Raw genomic sequence first — 22,416 nt, 5'->3', positions numbered from 1 at the left:
AGAACTTAAGAAGCTTGAAAATCTCTGACTGACTATCCAGCTTTGAGAATGCTGCAATTGGCCTTAATTGGCACAGTACCTGGTTTCCTGTCCAATTAGGTGTATTTCTGACACAAAACAAACCATGGTTCTGTTTCCACTCCATTTAGTTCACAAACCTGCCAGTTTTCTCTTATGTCTGAAACCTCTCTATTTAATCTTGTAGATGTTCTTTTGCACTGCCTCCAAAGCTTAGGTGTCTTCCAAGTACATTGATTACCAGAACTGGCTTATCAAGGGAATTTGTTTTCTCTCAGACTGTTGGGAACTCTCTGGCTCATCAGACATTTTAAAGCAGAGGTAATAGATTCTTGTTAGACAAGGGAATCAAAGATTATTGGATGTAGATAGAAATGTAGAATTCAGAACATAAACAGATCAGCTATGAGCTTATTGAATGGCTCGGCAGACATATAAGGTTGAATTATCTACTCGTACACCTAATTCATCTAGTATTAGGAGCGGCACAGTGGTTAGCACAGCTACCTCACAGTGCCAGGGAGCTGGGTTCAATTCCACACTTGGGTGACTATGTGGAGTTTGCATATTCTCCCTGTGTCTGTGTGGGTTTCCTCCATCTATCCTCCCACAATCCAAAGATGTGCAGGTAAGGTGAACCAGCCATGCTGAATTGCCAATGGAGTCCAGGGATGTGCAAGTTAGGTATATTAGCCACTTGATGGGCCCAATGGCATGCTTCCACACTGTAGAGATTCCATAATTTTGATGGCTACACTAAGAACCTAGATCATCATTACTCATGACAGAGCTGTTCTCTCTGGAGATACAGCTGGGAGGAGATCTGACTGACATTTTCAATGTCTTAAGTAGTCTGGGCAAAGTGGATAGGGTGAAGTTGTTTCTAATGTAAAAGGAACAAGATTTGAGGGTGTAGATTTTAAGTGATGTACAAATGAAGCAAGGGAGTGCAAGAAAAAGACTTTTTTATACATTGAGTTGTTAGTGTATGGAAATGTGGTGGAGGTGTGTTCAATTGAGTCATTCAAAAGAGCATTGGATGGTTGTTTAGATAGTAATCACGTATACATTTATGGGGAAAAGGAAGGTTGTCACTGGATAATAGAATTGGTGCAGGCATAATGGATTGAATAGCTTCCTTCTGCATTGTAATAATTGTGATTATGTGCTGACTTACTCTACATTTTTGTCATTGTATTAAATCTATTGGCTCTATCGATTGCTGCATTTTATTGTTTGGATATATCAAGTAACATGTTTCCTAGATTCCATGGTATGTACTTGAGTATATTTGTGTTTCTCTATTCTCCTTTAGAATTCCTGCCACTCCAAATGTGATTCAGCACTTTGCTGCTTGAAAATCTCCCTTGGAAATGAAAGCTTCCTGATCTTTCCTTATCCTGGAAGCTGGATACTTCCGAAGGTTATTTCATAATTGTTTTAGTCCACTGCACATTTCGGCTTTCAATACTTCTCCATTAATTATAATTAGTTCCCAATGCTAAGGAACTTTAGTTAAATCAGAACTGAATAGGGATATTCACCTGAGAGCATGCAAAGTAATAAATGCTTTTGGTTTGCAGAAACAATGAGGGATTCTAAACTGTGTATGTTTTATATAGTAATGGAGCTCGGATTAGACTATCGATACCTTCTATCGTGTCCTTCATTAGAAATGTAAATAAGTATTAACTCCAAAATTGATATAATGAATGTATATGAAATCATGGTGATGACCAATCAATCTGTACTTGTTTGAAGAAGAAAAAGAAGTCTAACAATCCATAGTAAATTTGCAATTCATGATTTTGATAATTTCCCTTGTGTACATGTTTCAAGAATGAATCAGAACAAAAAAAAAGGCACTCGTTCCACAGATGATTTTTAATTAGGGGATTCAATACATTGTGCAGACTTGATTTACCCACCAGATCTGCACTTTTAAATTAAAATTACAAACCCAGGACAGATTGAACAGTGCAAACCACTGGAGAACTGCTTCATGAAGCCATTGTTAACACTATTTGTGCCATCAAAATTAAAATGGCAAAAAAGAGACAAATCAGAACAACTGTAAGATCTTTACAACAATTTGCATAAAATGTAAACATTAATTCTCATTTGCTTAATAAATATTAAGGATCAAATAATAAATTAGGTTAACTTAATTTACTCAATATGTACAATCTGAAGGTCCTCGTAAATCATTACATATTTATAGAGACTTATTTGTACGACAACTTCTCAACAATACAACTTGTACTCTTTGTGAAGTCTGCAACAATTCAAGATGTCATTAGACTCAAAAAGTGGCCAGTTGATTCCAGTTAAAATAGACCATAATATTCCTAGCACGTTCCAACTTTGCCAATTGATCAATTTTTCTATTTTAACTGCATTGAAATCTAAGCTGGTGGAATTGTAGTAGGAATGGAAAGCCATTTAACAAACTTAAAGAGGCACAGAAAACTGTTTGCTAATATGAATTTAGCCATGAAATTTAGATTTAAAATGGCACAGAATCAAAATCAATCTCATGATGTCTTGCATTGGGACAGTCTTACGGATTGCTTTTCCCAGTTTGGATTTTTCTTTACTTCAACACTGGGCAGGTTATTCGGAATATCTAAATGTGACGTTCAAATACCAAAGGCATCATTTTTGATGGGATCCGGACCATTTTGATAACTAATTCCATTCCTTCTTTTACCAATTCAACTAAAAAGAAGTACAAGTGAATGTAGATCCAGTATCTTGGTTTGTTTCCTTTATACATCCCTTTCCAAAAGCTATTTATTTCAAACCATTTAACTATGCAATGCTACTGAGTTTAAAATGGCCAGTAAAGAGAATTAATCAATTTGTACCAGTTTCAAAACAACATGAAATTTCTACTTAACTGAGAGTTGGAATTAATAAAGAGGTACGAGCAGTTTAGTGCAATCACAAGTACGGATCTTCCATGCAATTTTCTTCAACACGACCACGGTCACAGAATTATCCATTGTTTTTCATTAGTCACATTCACAAGATCATAACAAAAGCAAAAGTAAAACCTGTAGATGCTGGAAATTTGCAATAAACAGTGGAAGTGTTGGAAGCCACCGGGTCTGTGAGCATCTTGGTGCGAGAGAGAGAAACGTTAATATTGTGTCCAATTTGACATTTCTTCAGAAGAAATTAAAATCCAGCTCAAAAAGTTAACTCTGTTCTTCTCTTCAGATGTTGCTGAGTATTTCCTGCAGCACTTTATGTGTTTATGTTCCCAGTAGTGTTTTTCTGGTATTTGTACACAGACAACTAAGCTGCAGCAGACAAGTTACAAGCTGACCTTTATAAAGTTCAAGAACAAGTGCTAAGATACAATAATAATCAGGCAGTTTTATACAGTCAATACCATACTTGTAACATACAAAAATCAGTCAGAAAGAAGTGATACTCATATGGTCTTCCATTCACTGAGAATGTGAAACCAGAATTTAGCTCATCCCCATGCTTTGAAGCAGTGAATATTTTATCAAACTACTGTTCAAATGATTTTACAGAACATTTTGATGTTAATTATGTTCTTACAATATATATTTAGAAACACATATCATATAAGCTAGTACAATACATGCCTCACAAATAACTAAATCTATTTCTTGTCAGCTAAACTGACAGAAGTTTCCATTTTACACTTACCTCTCATAATATGTAAACCTTGATTATATAAATTTTACAAAGATAATTAAATCAGCCTTTCATCTTTTCTTTCCTCTCTTTCATCTTTAAAGCTGTAGTCAACCATCTAGCCTCTTGCACTGGTTGCTGGAAGCAATTGATGTGGAGATGCCATTGTTGGACTGGGGTGGACAAAGTTAAAAATCACACAACACCAACAATTGAGGTAGTCCCAATCAGTTCCATAGCTTCCCTCTATGGTGCATTAAACAAATGAATGCTTACAGTGCAAGTTTTCTAACTGAGACACCTAGGATCCAAACTCATGACTCTCTGGTTGGGAATCATTTGCTTTTCTGCTGGAGCTGTGTCTTCACCTGGAAATCGGGAAGGACAGCAGGAATGCAAGGACATTACGAGCTGCAGAGTGCTTGTGGAGAAACAGGTTTTCATCCTCATGCAGAACTATAGTCAAATTCAGTGTGCTACACTTGGGGTGGATCTGTACAGGGTATTTTCCACCCTCTTTCCTCAACTTAAATTCTACAACATAAAAGCATTCTATCCTTTATCATCAGTTTCTCAAATTGTGACTCTCACTTTTAAAAAGGTTAAAAGAAAAATATGAATTTTCTCTGGTGACCTAATCCAAGTCTCAAAAAATCTCTTCACTCGGTCCATTCTGAGTTGGATGACAACTCCTATCTTTATTCCATAAATTCTCATGACATTTTCACGTGGCTAAAGATTTTTTCTTTTGAATTCACAGAAAATGAGCCATAGTTGACAGAGATTACCTTTTTATCCATGGGAACCTGACTCAAGACAATCACAGTAAAGTGGCTCATAATCAGAAGAAAGGCAGTAATAAGGACAATTTCAGTTCTTTCTCACCAAGTACAACATCACGTTTGAGGCTGGATGCTTTGTTTACCACTTTCAACTTCAAAGCTGCCCTCTTGAACTCATCCAGAGGAAGCCCATCAAAGAAGAAGTCTTCATTGAAGATAGGATTTCTGCTGTTCTTAATGATGGTGCTCCGCTGTTTCTGAATCTTGCCAGGAGTCAGGTACAGAATCACACAGCAGTTGATGCTTTTGTTGTCCAATGTCTTGTCATAAAGGTCTTCAGCAGTGATGATGCGGATTCGAAGACGGGCATTAGTGCAATCATATTCAGCAGACAACCTAACAGCACCTCCTTTGTTAAGGCGGATGGTGTGTTCCTTGAGCACTCGGTCTTGATAATGGAGCAAACTCAGGGGAAGGACCCCCCGCGAGGCTGAGGGGCCACCGGCGGGAGGAGTCGGGCACCTGACCCTCCTGGAGACACAGGGGCTGGCATCTGTTGAGCTGCAATCATCCGTGGACAAGGAGCTGTTTCGGGTGAAGGACTGCAGAGGTTTGCAATGCTTGGCCAGGTTTTCGTGGCTGAACATCTTGAGGAGGGACGCACCCGAGACCGAGCGGGACAGGAGAGGCGAATTGAAAGGAGAGGACTCAGCAGAAGAGGCGGTATCACTGTCCCCGCCGCCAAAATACCTGCAGGGGCTCGCCAACGACAGGCTAAATTCTGGCGCGTTCAGGTGCTGGGTTTCCCCATTGCCCTTCTGGTTGCTTGACCGCTTCCTCTGGGAGTTGGGTGAGGTCACGGGGCTTCCAGGGTCCACGTGGAACAGTGACTCCTTACGCCTGGTGTGAGGGCTTTCAGTCAAAGTGGAAAAACCATAGGAGGTCTGGGTCAAAGGCATGTATGGGAGGGACATGGCACTCTGCGACTGGGGGTCATAATTGGTGTTGCAGCTGGCTTCACTCTGATCAGAGTTGGTGTCATCCGCACTCTCAATCTGAATGATGTGGCGGCTCGCCACCTTGAGCAGGTGGCTGCTGGTCTCCGCGGACGTTCGGCCCCTCAGGCGGGGGCTGCCCTGCGGCTTGCTGCTGATGAGGATCTGCTCGGACGAGGAAGGTTTCAGGTTGGTCTTCTTCTGCCGGGGCTCGGCAGCATCAGCGGCCGGCCCCTCGGCCGAGCTGTTGGGAAATTTGGGAGGGATGAAGAAGTCGGGAATCTTATCGGGAGTCAGCACGTTACTGAACAGGGAGCCTTTGCCTTGCTTGGGGTCCCTGCCGCTGGCCTCACGGCTCAAGTTGTTTTCCACGGAGCCTCGGATTTTATCGAAAAACCACATTCTATCCTAAAGAGAAACGCCAGTCCCGATCTGCAAGGGATACATATTTTTTAAAAATACCAACTTTAAAGGTGTACAATTACTCAGCGCGATGCAACAATCTCAATCTGTTCGATTTTAATTAGGAAGAAAGCAATATGAGACACGTATCGCTTCAGAATAAAATTCCAATTTTTTTGTCAATTTCGACGCATTTTATTTAATTCTTCAATCGTCGACACGGAGCTGAGACCTGTAACCAGGTCAAAATTGGATTAACTTTTAAAATAAAGTCTCAATGGACTTCTTTCCAGCAATGTACACCATAATAAACTAGCCTCACAGCAACCCCCCCCCCCCCCCCCCGCCATAGCAACAATCTTCTGCCTTAAATATTTTATCGTTCTTTTTACAAAAAAAACTAATGTTTGTTGCAGCCAAAGGCTTTTACCTTCCTGTGCATGAGGCAGTTTGCCATCACTTCGATCGGTATATTAACTTCAAAAAAAATACACAATTGAAGTTTGCAAATCTCCAGCAGAGAGAGAGGGAAAATAAACTACTTTGGAAATGAGAAAGCACTTTGATTTCTTTACTGCAGTCGATCACTTACATGTTGATGGCGTTTTATTTGTTGTGAGGTCGATCTGCTCCAATGCAGTTGCTGTAACTCCCGCAAACTCAACAAATGTGGCACACCGACTCGCTCTCTCTCTTTTAATATGCCCGAGCTGTCACTCAGGAAGCGAGGGAGCTGCCTCAGCCAATCGGTGTGGAAATTGTCGCTCTGGGAGCCAGGTTTCACCTGATGGTGTTGGTAACCAGTCGCTGCACTGAGCTGGGAGTCGTGTCACTGCCCGAAACTTAAAAAAAGATTGTTTCTGTTCTTGCCAGTTGTGCCCTCGCTCCGTGACATGACGGGCAGTCATCTCAGCTCTTCGACCATCCTCTCAGTAAAGACAGACAATCGTCGTTAGGATCCCTACAGTGCGGAAAGAGGCCATTCGGTCCATCGAGTCTGCACCGACCCTCTCAACTCGGCTGCGTTAGAAACAATGCGGCCCCAATAGAGGGAAATAAAGAGAGGGAATTGGATAGCATTAAAAAGGCAAGACTGTTTTTGTTTTAAACAAAACACATAAATGACTTGACATCTCTCAAATGAGAGTCATGGAGTTATGCAGACCCTTCAGTCCAGTTCATCTGTCTAACCAGGACTTCAGAAAAGATTTACAAGGATGTTGCCAGGATTGGAGGGTTTGAGCTAGACAGAGAGCTCTATTCCTGATGAAGGGCTTTTGCCCAAAACGCCGATTTTCCTGCTCCTCGGATGCTGCCTGACCCGCTGTGCTTTTCCAGCACCACTCTAATCTAAACTCTGGTTTCCAGCATCTGCAGTCCTTGAGAGGCTGAATAGGCTGGGGCTGTTTACCCTGGAGCGTCAGAGGCTGAGGGGTTACCTTATAAAGGGGCAAGGATAGGATAAATAGACAAGGTCATTCCCCTGAGGTAGGGGAGTGCAAAACTAAACATTTGGAAGGATTTAAAAGGGACCTAAGAGGCAACTTGTTCACGCAGAGGGTGGTGCATGTATGGAATGAGCTGCTAGAGGAAGTAGTGGAGGCTGGTACAATTACAACATTTAAAAGACATCTGGATGGGTACATGGATAGAAAGGGTTTAGAAGGGTATGGGTCAAATGCTGGCAAGTGGACCTGGATTAATTTAGGATATCTGGTCAGCATGGGAAAGTTGGACTGAAGGGTCTGTTTCCATGCTGTACATCTTGATAACTCCATATCCTAAATTAATTGAATCCCACTTGCCAGCATTTGGCTCATATCCTGCTAAACCCTTCATGTATCCATCCCGATACCTTTTAAATGCAATTGTATCAGCCTCCACCATTTCCTTTGGCAGCTTATTCTATGCACATACCACCATCTACATGAAATAATTGCCCCTCAGGTCTGTTTTATATCTCTCCCCTCTCACCTTAAAACTATGCCATCTAGTTATGAACTGCCCTACCCTGGGGGAAAAAAAACCTTGACTATTCACCCTATCCATGCCCTTCATGATTTAAAAAAAACCTTTAAAAGGTCACCTCTGACGTCCCAGGGAAAAGGAAACAGAGTCACTTCAGCCTCTCCGTAAACTTCAAATGCTCCATATTTACAGATTTCATATATGTAAAATTAAACATCAGGAATTGCTCTTTTTATTGATCAGAAAGTTGCTTATTACATAATTAACAATCACATCATAAACTGAACACAGTCAGCGGTCGTAACTTTCTGCAAGTTCCTGGGGAGAAAGTGTGTTGATCCAGCAAATTCTGAAAATAGCATGCAAGGGGCAAGTTGTACAAAGCCCATTTGTGCATTAATGTATCATTAACATGCTATTATTTTCTATAAAGATCCAATGGTATATGCTAATAAGAATTGTTATTAGATATTTGCAAAGGGCAAATGATTTGAAAATCAGACAGCTTTTGTTTAAGGCAAAATATTTTAGATGCTGGAAATCTGAGGCAATTATGGAATGCTGAAGAAACTCAGCAGGTCTGGCAGAATCTGTGGAGAGAGAAACAGAAGTAAAGTCTCAAGTTCAGTATCTTCAGTTTCACTTTTGGTAGAGGAATCTAGGTAGGACCATGAGAGTGAAAAGAATATGGTTATGGGTGGAGTGGACAAATGGATCTTCTGGGCTGAATGGCCTCTGCTGTACATTCTGTGTTGTACATTCTTTGCATTGGAGTGGATACTCACTATTCAGTAAACTAAGAAGAAAATACTGCAGGTGCCGGAAATCTGAAATTAAAAACAGTGCTGGAGAAAGTCAGTGGGTCTGGTAGTGTTTGCAGAGAGACAGAGTTGATGTTTCCAGTCCGATATAATTCTTTCTCCAATTCAATGACTGTTTACTTCTCCACAGCTACTGACAGACCTGCTGAGTTTCTCCAGAATTCAGAGATCCAGCTTTGAAATTGATTTGGTCAAACCCGATTAACATAGGAATTAAGGGCAAGAGGAGGCTACCTGTCCCCTTCAGCCTGCTGCACTATTCAGTAAATACATTGCTGATTTGATGGCTCGGCATTCCCACTTGCCTCCCTCTGATAACCTTTCACCCCCCTTGCTTATCCAGAACTTATCTACCTCTGCCTTCTATGTGATTAAAGAGTTTTTAAAAAGCATACTTGCATTTATATAGCACATTTCATGACCACCAGCTGTTTTAAAGACCATAAGACCATAAGAAATAGGAGTGGAAGTAAGGCCATTCGTCCCATCGAATCCACTCCACCATTTAATCATGGCTGATGGGCATGTCAATGCCACTTATCCACACTGTCCCCGTATCCCTTAATTCATTGCAAGATTAAGAATTCATCAATCTCTGCCTTGAAGACATTTAACATCCCGGCCTGCACTGCGCTGCGTGGCAGTGAATTCCACAGGCCCACCACTCTCTGGCTGAAGAAATGTCTCCTCATTTCCATTTTAAAGTGACTCTCTCTAATTCTAAGGCTGTGCCCACGGATCCTAGTATCCCCACCTGACGGAAACAATTTCCTAGCGCCCACCCTTTCTAAGCCATGTAATCTTTCTATTCTTGTAAGTTTCTATTAGATCTCCCCTCAACCTTCTGAAATCTAATGAATACAATCCCAGGATCCTCAGCCATTCATCATATATTAGGCCTACCATTCCAGGGGTCATCCGTGTGAATCTCCGCTGAACACGCTCCAGTGCCAGTATGTCCTTCCTGAGGTGAGGGCCCCAAAACTGGACACAGCATTCTAAATGGGGCCTAACCAGAGCTTTATAAAGTCTCAGTAGCACATCACTGTTTTTATATTCCAACCCTCTTGAAATAAATGACAACAGTACATTTGTTTTCTTAACCACTTGTCATCAGCTGCCATTCTGAAAAAGAACCTTTTATCTCAACTCTCTGTCTTCTGTCAGACAGCCAATCCTCAATCCATGCCAATAGCTCACCTCGAACGCCATGGGCCCTCACCTTACTCAGTAGCCTCCCATGAGGCACCTTCTCAAAGGCCTTTTGGAAGTCAATGCAGATAATATCCACTGGGTTTCCCTGGTCTTACCTACTTGTTCCCTGTTCAAAGAATTCTAACAGGTTTGTCATGACCTCCCCTTACTAAATCCATGCTGACTTGTTCTAATCTGACCCTGCACTTCCAAGAATTTAGAAATCTCATCCTTAACGAAGGATTCCAGAATTTTACCTGAAACCAACATTAGGCTAATCGGCCTATAATTTTCCATCTTTTGATCCTTTCTTGAACAAGGTGGTTACAACAGTGATTTTCCAATCATCTGGGACTTTCCCTGACATCAGTGATTTTTGAAAGATTAAAACCAACGTCTCTGTTATTTCTTCAGCCACCTCCCTCAGAACTCTAGGATGTAGTCCATCCGGGCTAGGAGGTCTATCAGTTTTTAGACCTTTTAGCTTATCAAGTACTTTCTCCTTTGTAATGACCACCATATTCAACTCTGCCCCTTGACTCTGCTTAATTGTTGGGATATTACTCATATCTTCCACTGTGAAGACTGACACAAAGTATTTATTAAGATCTTCAGCCATTTCCTTATCTCCCATCACTAGCCATCTGCATCAATTTGGAGCTGCCCAATCTCTACTTTTGCCTCTAATATTACTGATGAGCTTTCCTTCATATTTGATCCTCTCCTTCTGTATTTCTCTCTTTATCCTCTGTTTGTTTTTGTAGTCTTCCCAATCTGCTGATTTCCCAGTGCTCTTGGCCACTTTATAGGCCTTCTCTTTTTCTGTGATACATTTCCTGACTTCCTTCATCAGCCATGGTTGTCTAATCCCCCCACCTTGGATAATCTTTATTTTCTTTGGGATGTACCTCTGTACTGTGTCCTCAATTACAACCAGAAACTCCTGCCATTGTTGCGGTACTGTCTTCCCCGTTAGGCTCTGCTTCCAGTCAATTTTCCTCAGTTCCTTTCTCACGCCCCTGTAATTACCTTTATTTAATTGTAACACCATTACATCCGATTTTCCCTTCTCTCTTTCGAACTGCAGACTGAACTCTACCATGTTATGATCGCTGCCTCTTAAGTGTTCCCTGACTTTAAGTTCTTTTATAAAGTCTGGCTCGTTACTTTGGATCCACCATCAACATTATTCACCCAGTCCATTTGCATATTGAAGTCCCCCATGATCACAGTGAGCTTGCCTTTCTGACGTACCCTATCTATTTCCTAATGCATCTTGCACCCCGGTCCTGACCGCTGCTGGGAGGTCTGTACATATGGTTTTTTTTTGCCTTCGTGGTTCCTCAACTCCACCCACATAGACTCCACATCATCTGACCCAAGATCATTTAATGCCATAGCTTTAATTGCATTCTTAACTAACAGGGCAACCCCAGCCCTCTGCCCACCTCCCTGTCTTTTTGATAAGTTGTAAGTCCTTGGATGTTTAACTGTCAGTCCTGAACACCCTGCAACCACATCTCTGTGATGTCTGACACTTCATAATCATTTACGATGATTTGTGTTATTCTTTCTTTTTGCTTCATTCCTAGTCTGCCTTGAACTTAAACCCTGCACACATGCTAACCTGCTGCTTATTTTTCTACTTGACTCCATACTCCCTGTTCCTTTCCCTTCTCCCCCCGACTCACAAGTTTAAAGTCCTAGTGACCACCCTATTTATCCTTTTCGCCAGAACTGTGGTTCCAGATTGGTTCAGGTGGAGACCGTCCCATTGATGCAGATCGCCCCAGTTCCAAAACTGATGTCAATGTCCCATGAAATAGAAACCCTCTTTCCCACACTAATCTCTTAGCCATGTGTTTACTTCCCTAATTTTCTTATCTTTGTGCCAATTAGCACGTGGCTCGGGCAGCAATCCAGAGATTATGACCCTCGAGGGCCTGTTCTTCTTTACAGTCAATAGTTTAGTTTTGAAATGTAATGTAATGTAGGAAATGTGGCAGCCAATTGTGCGCAGCAAGCTCGCATAATAGAGAACTGTCCCAATGATCTGTTCTTCTGATGCTGATTGAGAGATAGTTAGTAACCAGCACACCAAAAGGAACTCCCCTGTTCTTCTTTGACATAGTACCATGGGATCTCTTACATCCATTTAAGCAGCAAATGAAAACACAGTTTTATATCTCATCTGAAATGCAGCACGCCCACAGTATTGCATTAGAGTGTCAGCCTCACCAAATCCTGTAAAACATAAGGGTTACCCACTTCGGTAGGCACTGTCACATCTTAACCTTCTGAATACTACATTTGAGCTGCAGTGTCTGTCATTGATTGCATTCTTGCTCTCCCCTCGGAAAAACGACGTACACTTTGTTTTCACTAAAATGAGGTAGTAGCTGTACATAGTTTGCAAACTTCATCCAGCTGTTGTTTACTTGGAATTATGCAGAGAAATGATACACCTGAGACCCAATGCACAAAGGCACTTTATCATAGAATCATAGAATCCCTACAGTATGGAAGCAGGCCTTTTGGCCCATCGAACCCAACCCGACCCTCCCAGCCAGACCCACCACCCTACCTGTAACCCTGCATTTCCCATGGCTAACCCACTTAACTTACACAGCCCTGGACACTATGGGCAATTTAGCACAGCCACTCCATGTAACCTGCCCATCTTTGGACAATGGGAAGAAACCAAAACACCCAGAGCAAACCCAGGCAGACACTGGGAGAATGTGCAAACCTATTTTTATAAAAAGTATTTAAAATTTGAAATTCTGTAAAAGCTAAAATGATAAAATATCTGAACATGAATTTAATGAGCAAGTCTGTGACTGGTCATTTACCTTTTTATAGATAACTTGGGGTGAAGTATGGAAGGCTGTTGTTTTGTTAGGGAAAGCCCAGGTGCCAGTACATTAGAGCTTTTTGTTGGACATTACTTTCCACATCAGCATATCATATCACGATATAGTGTAATATCTCCAGATGAGCATAACATAAGGAGCTTTGTTTGACTAAGCACCCACATTTGGAAAGAAATTCTGAACTGCAGTCAGTTTCAGCCTTAATAAAGTTTCTCATAACATTGTTAATTAATGAACCCACAGAGTCCAGTGATCCAAAGGTCAATATTGTTCATTTATTCCGTGATTGAGAGGTGAAGGCTCATTAACTGTGTCTGGCACCCAATAGACTGAAATATATTTTCCTTCTGAATGTAATAAGAACTTTTTCAGCCACACATTTATATAATGTATTTATTAGCATATTTGCACATTGCATTATGTATTGAACATACAAATGTGTTGTTGTTAGAACAATGTCAAAAGAATCCTATGAATACAAGCTCAAAGATGCAAGACTTTAACCTCTGAGAAACTAAACCCTGACCAGCTCCAGCTTCTTTCTGGATTGCCAAAAGCGAAGATTTTGTTAATTTCAACAATAGATTCCATGTCCCCTGTTAAGTTGTTCTTCTGAAAGGTATTGGCCTCTTGCTAGGTATGGGTACACTGTGGTAATTATATTGCATGGATAATTAATGGGGTTGCATTAATGATCTGGAGACATATAACTCAGTCAGAACCCATTGACTTGTCCCTACCTCTGGGCCAGAAGATTTGGGTTCAAGTCCCTGTTGTCATAGATGTACATCATTTTAAAATACTCCATTTACACTGAGTGAAATCAGTTAATTAAATAAATTTGAAATAAAAAGCCAAAATCAGTAATGGTGGTCATGAAACTCTTAGAAAATAAAACACTTAATGTCCTTTATGGAAGAAAATCTGTCTGCTTTACCCAATCAGACAGTTCCTCTAGATCCGGTTGACTTTTAACTGTGCTTTGAAATAGTGCAGTTAGACATTCTGTCATACCAAACCATGATAAAGAATTTGTACTAAGAATAAAACTGGACAGGCCACCTGGAACTGTTCTAAGATATATGCCCCTTGGACAGCAGTATTTCGACAACGTGGGTCAACACCGCCTACTTGATGGTAATAAATACCAATCCTGCCAACATTGTTCAAATCCCATGAACAAACTTTTTAAAAAATCAACCTATTACTAATTGTTCATTGTATGTAATATACTTTAGTATTTACAGAAGATTTATGCCTCCAATTTACACTTTGTTATAAATAAACACATGATTTACCTTCATTTGTAAAATATGTTTTGTGTTTAATCTCTGCTAATTCAAAACGTTTTGGGTAACATAGTTAGAGACTGTTTAATCCAAGAAACCTATTTGGTAACCCTTGATCTGCACACCTTTAATAAATTCATATAATTGAGAATGAGCTGCTAATATACTCTGAGAAACAATGTCTGCAGTATACAATCCATGGTGCCGAGGAAGTAAACAGATCTATTAATTCCTGAAATGATAACAGTCTGAAACAGTCACATTGAGTTGAATTGCCTGATGCCCAAAATAATGCCAATCAGATTGCTAAGGTGTACTCACAACCACATCCTTTGAAGTAAGAAGTATCTCCATGTTAAAGATACTCATTAAAACCATCTTTTAGTCAATTTGCTCCTAGAGACAATGTAGGGTCGGGAATTTATTGCCAATTCCTAATTGCCTTTTGAAATAACTGGCCAGAGGCCGGTATTCCATCACCAAGTCACCCTTTATTTACTGGTGCATAGCACACAGCCTATGACCAGCCAGCTCAGAGTCAGTCCCCAAACTAAACCCCCTGCTAATATTGCTCAGTCAGGGCTTTCTTGATTGGTCCAGGTTCACAAACCCCAATCAAGGATCCCATTGTCAATGAGGTCCGCCTGGTTCCAACCACTATACTCTTGAGATGGTAAATTGTCGAAATTAAATGATTACCACTTTAGCACTGGAAAGGATGCTGTTTGGAATTGGAACCAATTTGGGGTTGGAGAAGAATGCAGAGTGGGAGGAATTTAACTTTGCCATTGTTTATCTAGAATATCGTTTTCATCTAAGGAGTTTCACTTTCAGACACTTTCCCTTTCTTTTACCTCAATTTGATTGTAAAATATTTTATAGAAACCCTCTGCAGTAAAGGTAGTGCTTCTTGATCCGGGCTAAAGGTGCAGTGAACACTTTCATCTTGTTTCTGATTTGCGACTTTTAATGTGGAAAAAGGGTTACCTAAAAAGTGTGTTTGGAATTGTTCTCCCTGGAGCTGATACATTTAAGGGTTCAGTCAATTACTGGTAACTTACTCTCTTGGAAGCACACCAGCCATCTAATTGGTTCTGGTATATTGAGCTGACCATGGAAGAACCACAAACCCATGGAGGTTTCCAGCATGGCATAAGGCTATTTGGCCAATCATGCCTATGCTGCCTATTTGATAATGTACTTTAGGGAAGGAAATTTGCCATTCTTGCTCAGTCTGGCCCACATATGATTCCAGACCTCCGGAATATCTGGCCTCTGAAATGATGTCATTCAGTTGTATCATAGAATCCCTACAGTGTGGAAGCAGGCCATTCCGCCCATCTGGTTCACACTGACCCTCCAAAGAGCATCCCACCCAGATCCACCCCCTTATCCTATCCCTGAAACCCTACATTTCCCATGGCTAATCCACATAGCCTGCACATCCTTGAACACTGTGGGAATTTAGCATGGTCAATCCAGGTAACCTGCACGTCTTTGATTTGTGGGAGGAAACCGGAGCATCCAGAGGGAACCCATGCAGACAGTCGTCCGAGGGTGGAATCAAACCCGGGTCCACGGCGCAGTGAAGCAGCAGTGCTAACCACTATAAAGTGTAAAGGAAGGACTGGAACCATGTGGGTGACTTGGCACTGAACCAAGCACTGGAAACAATGAGAAATACAACCCTGTCGACCCTGCGCAGTCCTCCTAACCAAAATCTGGGATTTGTGTCAAAATTGGGAGAGTTTGTCGCACAAACTAATCAAATAATCACACAAACTATTCAAGTAATTGTCCCACTCACAGGATCATATGTCCCAGACTCTGCCATCAACGTTCCTGGAAAGATACAGTTGTACCTGCAGGAGAGCTCCCAGAAATAGTGGCATGGTGGTATACAGTCAGAAAGCAGCAGCTGTAGGAGGCCTTGACTTTGACTCTGGATTCCATGAAAACTCATGGCATCAAGTAAAACATGAAACCTCCTGCTGAGTGCAGTATATTGTCCCCCACCCCACTCAACTAATGACTCATGACTCTAACATGTAGAATACCCATGGAGGATACACTGAGTGGGGCTGGGGCACAGAATGTACTCTGGGTGGGACACTTTAATGCCCAATGCCAACAGCAGCTCAGCAGCAGCTAAACTGGATCTGCGGCAAGAGGTGACGGAATCAAACAAGAGGGAAAAGTCCACTTGACTGTGTCCTTACCAATTTACTTATCGCAGATGCATCCATCCATGACAGTATTGATATTGCTGACCACCAGACAGTTTTTGTGGAGATAACGTCTCTCCTCACATTGAGAATACTCTGAACCAGGTTGTGGGGCATCACCATTATGCAAAGTGAGCCAGACCTTCTATCTAGCATACATAGCAACTCAAAACTGGGCATCCATGAGGTGCAATAAAAGGTTTTGTTTTATGAACTGCAAGCTTTGAGAGATGTGCATAGCACCTTCTTTCATAATACCAGACTGGGTTATCTGATCTTAAATGAACCACAGAATTGAAATTACTGCTTTCTCTATCCTTCTCTATGTTAATTTGTTATTTAACCTTCAATCAGTATCACTAAAAAAAAGAATATCTTAACATTTTCACATTGCTGCCTGTGGGGTTTTGCCTGTGCTAATTAGCTATCATAATTCTCGATAGCTAATCATGATAAGCTATATAAAAATCACTGTACTTCTTGATTTACCAGTTTAATCATAAAGCACTTTATAAAGTGCATATAATGCAAATTTTTTCTTTTAAGAGAGCTACCCCGTCCTACCATATCAAAAGCGAGGCATGCTTGACAAATTCAACAAAGGACAACAAAGATTGTCTGGTAGTTATTCTACAGTAAATTTAGAGAATGCATTTCTCAATTGCCTGAGCAGGAGCTGCATGTGTTAATATATTAAGTCCACATTGAGAAGATTTAATGGGTTTGTAATTAGATAGGGAAATTTGTCTTTTTGAGTGTTAATGAAGTCAAAGACTAACACCGAAAGATTTTTCATGGTCTAATGGGTTCTAAGATTGTGTATAAGTTATATAAAGTTTAGAGTGTTTCCAATTACCCTACAGCCTGTAGGGCAACAATTACTATCCTCATTAGCAATTTACAGACAGCCTGATGAATGAACACCAAAGGCAAACTACAGATAATATACAAGAGCAGGTTTTCTGACAGTGCAGAAACTCACCTGCCGAGAACATAAATTGGAAATTCACCTTAATCATCTCATATCCCACATTACCTTGTAACTACCACTGTTGGGTCATAAGAACATCCTCAAAGAGCAATCAGTCTGAAGTCTTAATCACTGAAGCTGACCTAATCATGAATTTGTTGGCTTCCAGCAAGACTACAGAACAGATTCAGTCATCCTCATAGTTTCTTGATCAACAAGGGCTAGGCAGGACAATCAAAGCAGCCATGATCTTACTGACAGCAGAGCATGCTCGAAGGGCTGAGTGGCCTCCTCCTGTTCCTAATGCATATGCTTTTATTTTTATCAGTTATCAATATTTCTTCTGGCCAATTGGACGTGGCTTTGACTCAGAGTTTTGGAAGCCACTGCTACTGAAGAAGCTCAGAGACACAGTCAGAAGAAAATTGAGAGGGAGCATAGTCTGTAATTCCTGGGAAAAAATGATGGTAACAGGGTTAGCTGCATGCCACCATTTTGCAAATCAAGTTGATATTTATTAATCTGAGGATGACACATAAACTTGTCCCCATATATTAGCTGGGTTTACAGAATATTCAACCAGATAAATTATTGATTTTTATAAACAAATTATCATGCCAAACTCTCAGTCATAAATTTGAATTGATGTAGTCCTTCCTTACAAAGTAATGCTTCATCCCCACTCTCCCTGTCTTTTCCAAAGATCTTTAACATGTTGTTGTTCCCAAAATTTGCAGAATCACGAAAGTGTTTTGATGCAGGAGGACATTTGGCCAATCATGTTTTAGCAGGGGTTTAGCAGCTTATGAGCTGAGACAGTGCAGAGGAGAACAATGTTAGAAAACTAGAATGAAGTGGTCTTAGTGATGGCATGAATATGAGGTCACAAGCTCATCCTATGGACAGTTATGATACCAACATTGTGAATAGTCTGTTTTAGCTTTGGTGATTGATGAAAGTTTATAATTTATTATTATTTGGGAAATTGGGTTCTAAAGTAGAGGTAAATAGGTTTTGATTTCTGTTCCACAAAAGTAGCCTTTCCTGAAGGTTGGAAAGCCATTTTTGTAGCAATGGGTCAAAATAGCATTTTCAAGAAGTCACATGACTTAAGCTAACTGATTACATCAGCTACCTGGTGTGATAATTGCTGAAGTTTTAAGATCTTATGACTTACAAAAAAGGAATAAGTTCAGTTCAGAAACAAATAATTCTACACCAACAGATGTGCTATTTAGGTAGACTCAAAATCATTTGAAAGTGAGTGAGTTAGTTTTTTATTATCTAAGTGAGAGGTAGAGAGAATTCTATCAGGTGAATGTGTAGGACGTTGTTAAAAGGAAATACTTGCAACTTCATTCATTGACTAACAAATCAAAAAGTAAAGCTGAGGTGTTACTTCACTGGGGTTGAGTATCTGCAAAAGATATTGCTGGTAAAAAGAACTGAATCTTCCTCAAATTGTCTTATATACATGTAGCTTTCTTTCGCTTTCTTTTGTGTATTAAGTGAATGCATATATTCCATGACTACTAACTATAGTAAGCAAATTATAGAAATAAAATTTATGGTCTGCAAAGCCATGGTCACTTTGGGGTCTAACTTGCCCAATATTACCATCAGGTGGGATCGTAACAGATACTACAATTTATTTGAATTTTCATGAGGATATGTCTATTCAGATAGATAAAGGGACATCGGTTGATGTAGAACAATTGAATTTCCAAATGTCACTCAATAAGTTGCCACACAGAACATTAGCGCACAAGATAAGAGTTTTTGGAGTTGGGCCAAGAGAGTAGCATTGATGGTTGGTTAATGAAGAGAGTATAAAGAATTGGGATAAATGGGCCCTTTTACAGTTTCCAGGATATAACAAGTGGGACAACGCAAGGATTAGTACTAAGAATTCACTATTTACAATTTATGTTAATGACATAAATTAAGAGATTAAGAGTAATGTATCAAAGTTTGCTGATGATACAAGTCTTGGTGGAAATGTAATCTTTGACAAGGATACAAAGAGCCTGTAAAGAGATACACATGAGATAAGTAATTGTAAAACACAATGACAGATGGAATGTAATGTGGGAAATTGGAGGTTATTCATCTTAGTAATTAAAATAGAAACTCTGAATTTTTTGGCAGGCATGAAAGATTTAAATGTAAATGTTTAGCATGAATTGAGTGTGCTCATTCAAGGAAGATAGTAAGTTAACATATAGGAATAGCAGGAATTAGGAAGGCAAATGGCATATTTGGTTTATTTTAAATAGATTTGAATACAAAACTAAGGAACTCTTGTGGCAATTAAATAGGGCATTGAGAAGACCACACCTGGTGTACATATCATACCTTATGTCTTTATACCAAGGAAAGGACTCTATTGGCCTTGGACATGTTTCAGCAATAGTGGTTTCTGGGATAAGTGAGTTATCCCCAAGGCTGGGTGACTTGATTCTATGCTCTTTGGAGAATGAAAGGTGATCTCATTGGAACAAACAAGGAGCTTAACAGAGTAGACAATACTGTTGGTGTTGAGAGTGTGGTGCTTGAAAAGCACAGCAGGTCAGGCACCATCTGAGTAGCAGTACAATCGACATTTCAGGCAAAAGCTCTTCATCAGGAATGAGGCTTGTGGGCTGGGGGTACTGAGAGATAAATGGGAGGGGAGGTGGGGCTGTGGGTAAGGTAGCTGAGAGTGCGATATGTATGACCTGGGAGTTGCAGTGAGAGAGAGATTCACTGAGATGCTTGTAGAGAGAGGAGGAGAACTTCTTCAAGGCAGAGAATTCACAATGAGGTTCAGATCAACTAGGTGAAAGTGAAGATGACAGATGCTGGAGAATAGAGTCAAGAGTGTGGTGCTGGAAAAACGCAGCAGGTTTTGAGCAAAAGCCCTTCATCATTGGCATACAAATCGCCATGGAATGCAACAGTTCAAGAATACAGCTCACCACTACCTTTGCAAGGGCAATTAGGGATGAGCAACAAATGCTGGCCAAGCCAGTGAGACTCATAACCTGACAATAAATAAATGAAAGAAAATGCAAGGGTCATTCTCTGACTGAAGAATCTAGGACATGGAGACACCATCTCAGGATAAACAGTCAAACATTATAACCCCATGTGGGAAGACGTTTCTTCCCTCAGAGAGTTGTGAACCTTTGGAAAACTCCAGCCCAGATTGTGAATACTCTTTTGCTCGCTATTTTGAAGGGCAAAATAGATAGATTGTTGGCTTCAGAAAGAACAACAAAATATATGGAGTGTGCAGCTAAGTGGAGTAAAGACAGAAGATCAGCCCCTCAAATGGCAGTGTAGGGCTGAGGACCCACAAACTCTGCTCTAAGTTAGCCACTGGATTGGCCATCTTCATAGTAACTGTGCAGGCCAAAATGGACTGTTAGCAGTGTTTGGACTTTGAAATGATCTTCCAACTATGTATTCAAGCCATCACCAAGGTAGCTATTTCCATCTCTGTGACATCACCTGTGTGTGCCCTGCCTCACTTCAGTGTGTAGCTAAAGCACTCATTCATGCCTCAGTGACATCCAGACTTCATTATTCCAATGAAATCTGGCCAATTCCCCAGTGTGACCCTCTATAAACTTGATGTCACCTAATAGCCTGTTGCCCATGTTCCAAATCACATCAAATCATGTTCATCCCTCAATCTAATGCTTGCTGTCCAAATTGAATCAGGTTTAATTCATCTTTGTTTCCAAATCCTTCCATGGCTTCATCTGCTCGTCCACTCTTATCTAATCCAGTCCCATAACCCTCTGGGATGATTGACATTTCAGGGCTCTTGTATTTCACCAATATTAATCATTGCACCATTGCTTGGTGTACCTTTAGCTGCCTGTCATCCAAGCACGGAATATGTTCCCTTAGACTCTCTGCCTTTCTATTTCTCTTTCTTCAATTAGAATGCTCCCTACATCTTTGATGTTTCTTTGACCAAGTTTTGGGTCATCTATCCTAATAAATTCCTAGGTGACTGGGTATAAAATTTTGACTGACAATGCTCCTGTGAAATGCTTTGCGACATTTTACAAGGTTAAAGGCACTACATAAATATATGTTGTTGCTGAAAATTAAAGAGCACAGTGACATTAAAAGTAGTGCAAAATAATGACGAGGAGTATAATTTGTTTTACTATTTGACTTAAGGGTGGGGTATACCCTGTTCGATGCAAAACCACAATCTATATCTATTAAGTGAATAACAGCTTGTCTAGTCATATGATTATCTAACTTTTATTTGATTACCTTTTTTAAATACACGAGAACTCATCCATATTTCTCTCTCTAACATTTGAACATGGTTATACACATAGTTAGGAGAAAGTGAGGACTGCAGATGCTGGAGATCAGAGCTGAAAATGTGTTGCTGGAAAAGTGCAGCAGGTCAGGCAGCATCCAAGGAGCAGGAGAATCGACATTTCGGGCATGAGCCTGAAGGATTCCCGAAGAAGGGCTCATGCCCGAAACGTCGATTCTCCTGCTCCTTGGATGCTGCCTGACCTGCTGCGCTTTTCCAGCAACACATTTTCAGCTATACACATAGTTAACTTTATTTTATTTTCAAATATATACAAGAAGATGCATTGTAGACTTAGACAGTAAGTTTCATACAATTAATATATGCTAATACATGATACATGGATCAAAACTCACACCTCTGTATTCCCAGGACAGTATGACGTGAAATTTAACATCATGTGTGGAGAACAGGCAGTGGGGAATCATTACACTCTCACTCAAAACCCAGGGAGTCTAATCCATTGCTGCGGACCAGTAGCCCTGCTGAAGTTGAACGTTAAAGCCCACATTTTCACCTTTTTTCTTCTCCTGTCAACCTCACTACCAGCAACACTACCCCCTCCCCCCCATCACCTACCCCCGCTTCCTATGTTTTACCCAAAATTGTATTGTTCTCTCCCATGGTTTTCCATCAGAAAACTTGGGGATACCAAATGGTGCCATCAGATACTGTGTCTTTTGCTTGTTAAATCAGGGTTCAAATCCTGTCCAAGGTGAATGGATGGGAGCCATCTAGGCTATCCAGTAGAAACAAAGCTCCTCTGCTGGAAGACTTTGGACTCCATCAATTGAGATGACTAATGTCAATAATTATAAACCCATTCTCAATTTCATGTGACCAGCCAAAGTCATTCACAGAATGGGACAGATAAGAATCC

At 40.6% G+C, this 22,416-nt stretch overlaps 1 protein-coding gene across 2 annotated transcripts; it reads right to left on the bottom strand.

Moving 5' to 3' along the window:
• Nucleotides 1-1,883: 1,883 nt before the first annotated feature.
• LOC122565105 (C2 calcium-dependent domain-containing protein 4C) lies at nt 1,884-6,616 on the bottom strand. Of its 2 annotated transcripts, none has more exons than XM_043720741.2 (2): nt 6,462-6,616; nt 1,884-5,899 (listed from the first exon to the last, which is right to left on the bottom strand). In XM_043720741.2, exon 2 carries the CDS (start codon nt 5,867-5,869, stop codon nt 4,532-4,534), a length of 1,338 nt encoding a protein of 445 aa, XP_043576676.1. In that variant the 5' UTR covers nt 5,870-5,899; nt 6,462-6,616; the 3' UTR covers nt 1,884-4,531. The 2 variants fall into 2 exon arrangements, with proteins under 2 accessions (XP_043576676.1, XP_087832134.1); XM_087976008.1 differs by lacking the exon at nt 6,462-6,616 and adding an exon at nt 6,300-6,440.
• Between the last annotated feature and the right edge of the window lie 15,800 nt (nt 6,617-22,416).

This window comes from Chiloscyllium plagiosum, unplaced genomic scaffold (assembly GCF_037043375.1).
Source record: "Chiloscyllium plagiosum isolate Xiang-an unplaced genomic scaffold, Cpla_swu_hap1 HiC_scaffold_28, whole genome shotgun sequence".
Classification (NCBI taxonomy): Eukaryota; Metazoa; Chordata; class Chondrichthyes; order Orectolobiformes; family Hemiscylliidae; genus Chiloscyllium; species Chiloscyllium plagiosum.
This window is presented reverse-complemented; position numbering and strand designations above follow the sequence as displayed.

Bases quoted from the DNA above. Each gene is read 5' to 3' on its own strand.
- LOC122565105 (XM_043720741.2), bottom strand. From the start codon at position 5,869: ATGTGGTTTTTCGATAAAATCCGAGGCTCCGTGGAAAACAACTTGAGC.